Source organism: Xenopus laevis, chromosome 1L, assembly GCF_017654675.1.
Source record: "Xenopus laevis strain J_2021 chromosome 1L, Xenopus_laevis_v10.1, whole genome shotgun sequence".
NCBI lineage: Eukaryota > Metazoa > Chordata > Amphibia > Anura > Pipidae > Xenopus > Xenopus laevis.
The window spans coordinates 154,342,200-154,351,070 of NC_054371.1; the positions used below are offsets into that span (position 1 = coordinate 154,342,200).

Consider the following 8,871-nt stretch of genomic DNA (forward strand, 5'->3'; position numbering starts at 1 on the left):
CTCCCCAGGGAGATCCGCTCTACTTCCATCGCTTACAATCCTATCATTTTGGAAATCCTGGAAACTTGGGACAACTAAACAAAAACTGATACATACCAGAATGACTCCACTTTCATAAAATAAGGATGTCTCCGGGGTTAAAGGGCAATTCATTTTAAAAACTGAGCTTAAGCCATCCATGGGGGCAGCCATTCAAAGGAAAAAAGTCTCAGGTTACACAGCAGATAGCAGATAAACTCTGTAGAACATAATGGTTTTATGTGTTATCCATTATTTAACCTGTGCATTTAGCCTTTTTTCAATTTTCGCAATTGCTACACAGCAGCTTGTTTATATGAACTATAGTAGTGTTTCTAAAGCACACAGATACGTTTTATCTGAGCAAGGCAACGCTACATTATATTTTATTTATTTTAAAACATTTGCTTTTTTGTTGTTACTGTATTTTAATTGAAGGATGGCAGGGAGCTCAAAAAGATAGAAAATATCCTCCCTCAAGTTTGTATAGTCTCTTTGGACAGATTACTTCTATACCAAATTCAAAATGTTCCCAAAACAAAAAGTGACAGAGACACTGACAACATTAGACTACACCATTTGAGCAATTATTCACTAGATCACAGTGCCTCCCTCTCTATAATATATATCATTATCCATGACTCCCTGACTCCTGCTATGAAAAGAAACAATGGGAAAAAATTGGTCCGGAGGAGGAATGCCATTGGTGGAAAAAAAAACATTTAAAACAGCCATATGTACTAGATTTAAGTAAAAATAATTACAAAATACTGTTTTAGTGGTAAAAATTTGCTAAAATACATTTTGACTTTCCTGATACATGCAAGAGATGGAAAGGTGGGAGAGACTCTTATAAATATCATCGACTTTTTCTCAGGAAAAAAAAACCTTGACATTTGAGTGTAAAAATTTTTTTGACGTGCAACGATTTTTTTTTTTATCCCACTAGAGTCTATGGCTATGGGGTGTCATTTTTGCTGTGAAACTTGGCAAAAATGTGGCTAATCAGTACTATTAACATCTTCAAATAGTTCAAGGGACCTTTGCCATTGACTTCTTCATGAACTCAGCAGGTTTTAGGCGGCAAATATTCAAATTAGAACTGTTTCCAGGGTCAAGGTGTGATAAATTTCACATTCAAATTCGAGAGTTTTAAATTCAAAATTGTGAGTTTTGACAAAAAAAAAATCAAAAATTAAAATTTACCATAGTAAATCTGCCCTAAATGTTGTTTGCAACACTTTCTGGTCAGTTGCCCTGTGACTAAAGAGGTGTATAGTCAGTTGGCAGCAGCTTTTAAAGTTACCACCTTAAACAACTTGACCTATTCAGAGTCAGCCTATGGGTTTTCTGCCAGGCAACATCTACTGGACCGTGAGACCCTCTACATTACTAATTGCCTGCACACGTTACCAGTGTAACAACTCACCCTGGTGGTCTAGTGGTGCGGCGGGGACACCCGCCACGCCATCAGAGGGGACACCCCCCTTGCCGCTCCTCTTCTTCTGTGTGCACTGGTAACTAGGGCATGTACGGTGCGCTTCTTCTGTATGCATGCTGGCGTGATGACGCCAGAGCGCAATTCAAATGTATTTAAAGGCACATTTTGTATTTTCTCACTGCCCGTTATAGGTTTCTTCCTTGTGATTTCCTGGTGCCTCTGTGCTTTTTAAGCTTCTGATATCTGATTACCTGTTGTGACCCCTGCCTGTTTGTGACTATCCTGACTTCTGAAATCCTGACCTCTGCCTGGTATCCGACTCTGCTGTATTGATTGATCTCCTGGTTTAACCCTTGCCTGTCTGACTCCATTTGCACTTTACCTGCCCCGACCCGGCCTGATTTGACTACGCTTTCTGTCTACACCTTGTACTGTGACCTTCTGCCCAAAAGACTTTGCTTTCCCGTTGTGCCCCTTTGCTCGTCCAGAACCCTTTACTTGGCACCTCTCTTAATAAGACCTGGTGGCATCCGATTAGTTGAGGGCTCCTCCCAAGGTGAATGGCGGCTGTTAAAGGCAGAAGCAAGAGCTGAGAACAGGGTGTTTAGCATAGGTTCTGGATTTAGGGTGCCGACCGTGACAACCTGTTCTGGCAGCATAGGCGTAGGAGATCCTTTGACTATTCTGGTGCTACTCATGATAACATTGTTAGGGCAACTCTGGCTCAGTTGAGTTTCCTAAAGGAAAATGCGATAAGAAGGTCTGTGGCTAATGAAAAGAGATGACGATGGGTGTACCTTCCTCCTTCGTAAACTTGCCATCTTGTCATATGGTATATGAAAACTGTTGCATTGCATATATATATTGTTTCACACGCTCTGATACTGCTTTCCATTTATGTTCAGCACAGAGTACAAGGAGAGATATGTCCTGCAAATGCTTTCTTTTGTTACTCATGCAATTCTGGATGAGTGTGGGCCAGTTTGGATATTGTTTTTGTTTTGGGGAGGTATAAAGGCCATATGGACAAAAACAAGACTTTGCAAGTTTGGCCTTGTTAATTGGTGGTTTGGTGGAGGGTTTTGGACCATTACCTATGGACAGAGGGATGGACTCTGCAGGCAGGAGGGTATATGGGTGGGTTTTGTTGCATTGTTGATTTGCTGATATTATGTTATGTTTGAAATAATGTAAGTGTATTTTTTATAATAAAAATCCCTAAATGTTGTTTGCTGAATATTTGCTGAATGGTTTGACAGAGGGAATTGAGGCATGTAAAGGGGGCAGGGTTGTCATCAGGCTTTGTCACAGGAAGTTTCTTTTAAACGTGAAGACATGATTATGTTTCTAAACTTGATTTGTGAATAAAGACTTACAGTAAAACATAGATTAAACCTACAGTATACACATATATATTTATGGACATTGTATATGCAGTATAGACTAACTACCGTGGTGGGATTAGGAGAGGGAAACCCCAAAAGTGTTTCAAATACCTTAGTTTGACCCAGATTTCAACTAACAAGTATCCCTTGACCTGTTTTACTAACTCCACCATTTTATGTTCTCCCCTTATTCCCAAAATGTCCTTTGTAGTCTATATAGCTGATCTATTATGGAACAAATATACATATACCGAATTAATATACATTGCAGAAAAACAAATACATATTTGAAATTAACAGCACAAGTGCATATTTTATAAAATGGGTAACTCACTTTAAACAGGCTTATCCCCTATAGTGGTAGAGTAATAGTTATAGCATGTCCTGCTCATATAAATAAATATAACTATATGGATAGATCTCCTTTATTTTTTTATACATTTCTGATCTTCCATTTTATTTTATTTAGTCTAGACAAATTGTTTAAAATTGGATGAACTCTTTAAATGAGTGAGCATTATGACCAAATTTTGTAACAGTACCTGGTTACCTGGTAGTCTAGTGGGGCAGCGGGGATGCTCGCAGCTGCTTCCCTAGGATTTGGCGCATGTATTCATGCACGCACATGTCCTAACAGATTTGGCGTGCATCAGTTTGTTTGGGGCACGCTTCTGACAAAATTCTAGGCTATGTTCATTTGTTCACTGCCCAACGTAGGCACATTATAGATCCTGGGTGCGCTTCTAGTCTGTGTTCTCTGTTCCTTGACCTCTGCCTGTCTATGACCACCACTGCCTCAACCGACCTTTGTCTGTTACTGACTATTCTTTTGGTTCCCGACTCTGTACTGCGTTGACTAATTGCTTTTGACCCAGGCCTGTTTCTTCAACTATGTTTAGCTCTTTCCCCGTTACTCCAGTCACATGTTCTGGGTTCCTTGCCTGCCCAGAACTCTCGCCTTGGTTCTCTCGATTTAAAACCTGGCATCCAAGTAGCGAAGGGCATCTCTCGACATGAAAGGCATCTGTTATAGGCAGAAGAGTGAGCTGTCAGGGACCTTGGCATTTGTTCTGGGTTTGGAATATCGAACCTGACAAATTTCTTCTATAATCTGCCAACCCTTGCTTGGTTATTGGCTGGAGTCACTGCTGTCTCAGTACCAAAGTTGATGATTTTCAGCAGAATTATCCACAATAGAATTGCCATCCATTTCCTTTATACATCTTTGTGCTTGTTTTATTTCCTACAAAATGTACCACTGACTTTATAAGTTTATGCCATGTAACATAATTGTGAAAATGTTCAGAATTTCTCAGTATAAAATCAACAAGACACCTTTGTACAGTAAATATTCCATCAATGAAGAATAATAATAACTAAGCCAACTATATTAAACCAACTTTTACACAAAAGTTAAGTATTCATAAATATGTGTTTTTAAAATAAATTGTTGAAAAGAAATATTTAAGCACCCAAATCTTTGCCTTACATTTGGTTGATATGTAAAAGACTAAACATTGCTTTGGAAACCTCCTCTCTTTGTTGAATTCTTCACCTTGTACCATTGTTTCTTGGGGAATGGGACCAGTGAAAAATTAGGAATAATTTATGACAGCAAGTGCAATTGTATCAAAAGACGCACCTTGTACTTTCATATAGTTGATGCTCAGAGCTACTATCTTCCTCCTGCCTCCTGTTGGAAAGCAAGTGCATCTAGCGATACAGGGGCACTCTGGAGCTACTGCCACCTCTGAAGGTTGTTAGCTCCGGGGGTTCCCAGTGCGGGCTATGATAAACACAGCAGACTTGTACCTGAAGAATCGGCCAAACATGTTATTTTGACGGCAAGTGCTAGACAATTTTGATGCACAGGCTGCAATTGTACTGGGCACATCTCAACCTTGCGACTCACAATGACTTTCAGACACTGGACTGTGTCTGAAAATTGGACTTTGTATAAAATGTCCTCTATTTTCCACAGACCCAATATGTATATACTTTCCAAAAGACAGGAAATCATATCTTGGTTCTATGTTCTGCTATCATCTTCATATTTCAAACACTGTGGTGTTTACGTCAAGTTGCAATCATTTATTAGTATGAAAAGCCATAGAAAATTGTCAGTGTTAAAAAGACTGGGAATGATATTTTCTCTTTACAATAGTGCCCCCCAAACGGCCCCAGCCTACTAGGAGTCCAACTCTGATAATGGAAAAGCTTCATCAATCATGCAGGGCTGCAGGTGGCACGATCCTTCAAATCCACCAAACCCCCAGTCCAGCACGAGCAAAGGAACAGTACCTGCCATTTTCTATCTACATGTACAAATGGGCTAGAGTGAACTTTTCAGAGAAAAGAATATAACATACATGGATTTATAATAATGCAGACATGCTTCAAATCACATGCAACATATTAAACCACCAAAAATCTGTTTTTTACCTAATCAATCTTATTACATTTTTCTTTTATTATGAATATATCTGTAATCATTTTACTGATTAGTAATACACACAGGCAAAAGTACACATAACTTTTTATAAGGTTTTAAAGAAAATATTACTAGAGTGTGATTAGAGCACTGCCTTTAAAAACAGGGGCTCCTTTCCCATTGAGCATATAGTGAAAATGAATAGATATAAAGTAAATAAGTATAGAAATAAAGGTGGAATTAATATATAATTTGATTACAGACCATGTACTTAATTTTATCAATAGATAACAATTTTGAAATTATTTTCCCAAGATTAGCCTTTCTGATTGGCAAAAAGGGCACTTTGTCTAATAGTGCGTCTCAATGCATCCTTGAATGTATTGTTCCTAAGACTATAAATAAAAGGATTTAGAAGTGGTGTCAAAATGCAGTTTAGCAATGAGACAATTTTGGTGGAATCAACTTTAGAATTTTTGTAAGGACGGATGCACATAAATATACAACTCCCATAGACTATGAAGATCACACTGAGATGAGAAGCACAAGTAGAGAAGGTTTTCTTTCGGTCAGCAGTAGATGAGATTTTTACAATAGCAGAAATGATGCAGCCATAAGAAACCAGTGAAAAAAACAAAGAGCCTAAAACTAAAGATGAAGCCAATATAAAGTCCAGCATATCAATTAAATGTGTATTGACACATGCAAGCTTCAACAGTGGTGCAACATCACAAAAATAATGGTTGAGAACATTGGAGCCTTGAAATGGCAATCGGAATGTCAATATGGTTTGAACAATTGTATCCATAAAGCCACCAACCCAAGAGCAAATAATCAGCTGAAATGAAAGCTTTGGACTCATTATGTTTCTATAACGTAGAGGATGGCAGATAGCAATATACCTGTCGAAAGACATCACAGCTAGTAGCAGAAATTCTGTGGTGCCAAGGAGAAAGTAGATATAGGACTGCGCAAGGCAGCCATTGAAAGATATAGTCTGGCTGCCACTTATTACATTGAAAAGAACCTTGGGGACAATTGCAGAGGTAAAGCTGATATCCAACAGGGCAAGATTGCTGAGAAAGAAATACATAGGCGTATGAAGCTGATTATTGACCAAGCTGACCACAATAATCGTTGCATTGCCAAGTATGGTTATAAAATAGCACAGTGAAAGCAGCAGGAACAGAGGGATTTGGTATTGATATGAAAGGGGTATCCCTAGTAATACAAATTCCTTGACAGGAGTACTATTTTCACAATGGATCATGGTGAAACAACCTATAGAGAAATATAAGAAAAGTTAGTAATGGTTTACATATTTAAAATGTTACACTGTAAATTTTATAACCCTAAAACCCAGTATAGGTGTCTACTTAATATGCTTTTAGGACTTTATGTAGACTGAAGTACATGTTCTCCTATTGTCCTGTCATCCAGATACTAAGGGCATTGACTGTAATTTGCTATTGCACTAAAATTATATACAACAGGCTATTTTTAATGTCATGGTTCACATTTTGCCCTTACAATGAACTTCATAGTGATTTGTGGATCTATGTTTTTGTACTGTGAAAAGATGTAGCGACTGGGTATTGTTGTAGGTAGCACTACAGAATCTCACAGGTGTTAAAGGTGGTTTAATTAAATTCTTAGTGCCTTCTAGTAAATTGTCATCTGCACACAGACACACTATACATACAATAAGCAGGGTTCTGGGGAAAATAAAGAAAGTATAGGAAGTAAATATGTGTAAAAATGTGTCTTTCTACAGAAATCAATACTGTGGCACACTATTATTCACTCTAGGTCAGATTTATTTTTTTTTAGCAATAAATTATGCTGACATTCTAGGAGGAAAAAAAAACTACTTTGTGGGTAAAAACTATGCCAATTTGCTCGGATATTGCATCTTACACATTATCCTGTGTAAATGTCCTCTTAAAGCAATCTTAACTATTGATTTGTTTTCCGATACTAACCTACACCTCCAGCCTGTAATCACTAATAACAGTTTTTATCTCCTGCTGATATTTCAAGCAAACGACTCTTTTAACAAGGATAATGTTAAAGAAGGTGAGGATGATAGGAAATAAAGGACCATACCAAAGGAATTATAAGTTAATAACTCTTAATCAAAAAGAGATCAGCTATTATATAAACCATTCTTAAATAGGTGAACTCGGGCCCAGCTTAGAAAATCTGTAGGAACTAGCTTGCTAACGTGGCTCATGTTGCCTTTTCAGCAATAGAAATTGTACTATGTTATAATATTTATATTTATCCTATCAGCAACATCTTCTTATAGCACAGCCTTTAGCCTCACCATAAGTGCATATCAAGGTTCTGAACTCCTGTTATTTTGGTTCCTGGAAGCATTAATACTAGTAATCAGAATTACTCATCCACTTCATTCCTACATTGTGCAGGGGGTGTCTTTAATGAACTGTATTTCTGTTCCAATGAAAGGATATTGTGTAGTGTTTCAAAGAATGAGTAGATATGGGAAATTAAAGGTTCAGAAGATACTTACAGCTCTCTTAGATATCCATAAAAGATCACAGTTTTGCCTCCATTAGAACAACTTACATTAAGAAATTAATCTTTTCGGCATTCTTTGGAAGAAAATAAGTGAAATGCATTTAAAATGCAAAAGATCACCACTAATTAAGCTAAATAAACACCCTTCTTTTCTATGGAACACATACGCCGTGTTCTCAGAGAATGCTCTTTGTATAAGCTGCTAACTGATGATTATATACTGAAATACTGGCTAGATCCCCAAAGAATTGTTATTAATAAACTTTATGATAACAAATTTAACTTGTTTAGAACATCACTTCAACACGTGGAAGCTTATATATTAAAGGTCAGATTTTAGTGGTTTTAGAGGCTTTTGAAACAACAACTAAACCTACAAACTCTAAAGCCACAATTGTCATTGGATTTATCAAAAGTTCAGATTAAAGAAAGTACGAACGGAAAAAAAAACATGAACGGAAAAAATCGCTGAATGATCCAGAATCTGAGTTTTTCGAACAATTCGTAGCAAAAAAAAAATCCAAAAACCTCTAAAATTCTGATTGGTTTAAAAATGGTCCAATAGGATTAGTGCATCTCCCATTGACTTTTACAGCACCTCGACAACTTTTACTTGGTGAAGTTTGGTATTAAAGGCTTTTGTGATTTTTTCACTTAATAAATCTTGAAATATAAATAAATCTAGAAATATAAAGAAAACCACAAATTTTTTGTGATTCGTGAATCGCAATTCGATTGTTAGTAAATTACCCCCTTCGACTATGAAGTATTATGTTAAAAATGTTATCAACTAATTGCAATTATATTTTTTTTTTTATGAAAATTGATACAACTTGTTTTTTTGCCTAATATTTAGGTTTTTTTTATACCAGTTCATTTAATGGAATTGTTCGTATTTATATCAATATTGTATTTATTATATCTATAAGCATATATTAATACTTGTGCTAATATTTTAATGGAGTTTAATGAAGCTCCCCATCATCTGCTCTTTTTAGGACATCTCTTCAATGTCAGTGACACCGCACATGCTCAGCATGCCTTGGGCTGCAACA

At 36.9% G+C, this 8,871-nt stretch overlaps 1 protein-coding gene across 1 annotated transcript; it reads right to left on the reverse strand.

Moving 5' to 3' along the window:
* Positions 1-5,591: 5,591 nt before the first annotated feature.
* On the reverse strand, positions 5,592-6,545 carry LOC108695634 (olfactory receptor 49). The gene has a single exon (XM_018224330.1). The coding sequence runs from the start codon at positions 6,543-6,545 to the stop codon at positions 5,592-5,594; it is 954 nt and encodes a 317-aa protein (XP_018079819.1).
* Between the last annotated feature and the right edge of the window lie 2,326 nt (positions 6,546-8,871).

Coding starts and splice junctions, on each gene's coding strand:
- LOC108695634 (XM_018224330.1), bottom strand. CDS start 6,545: ATGATCCATTGTGAAAATAGTACTCCTGTCAAGGAATTTGTATTACTA.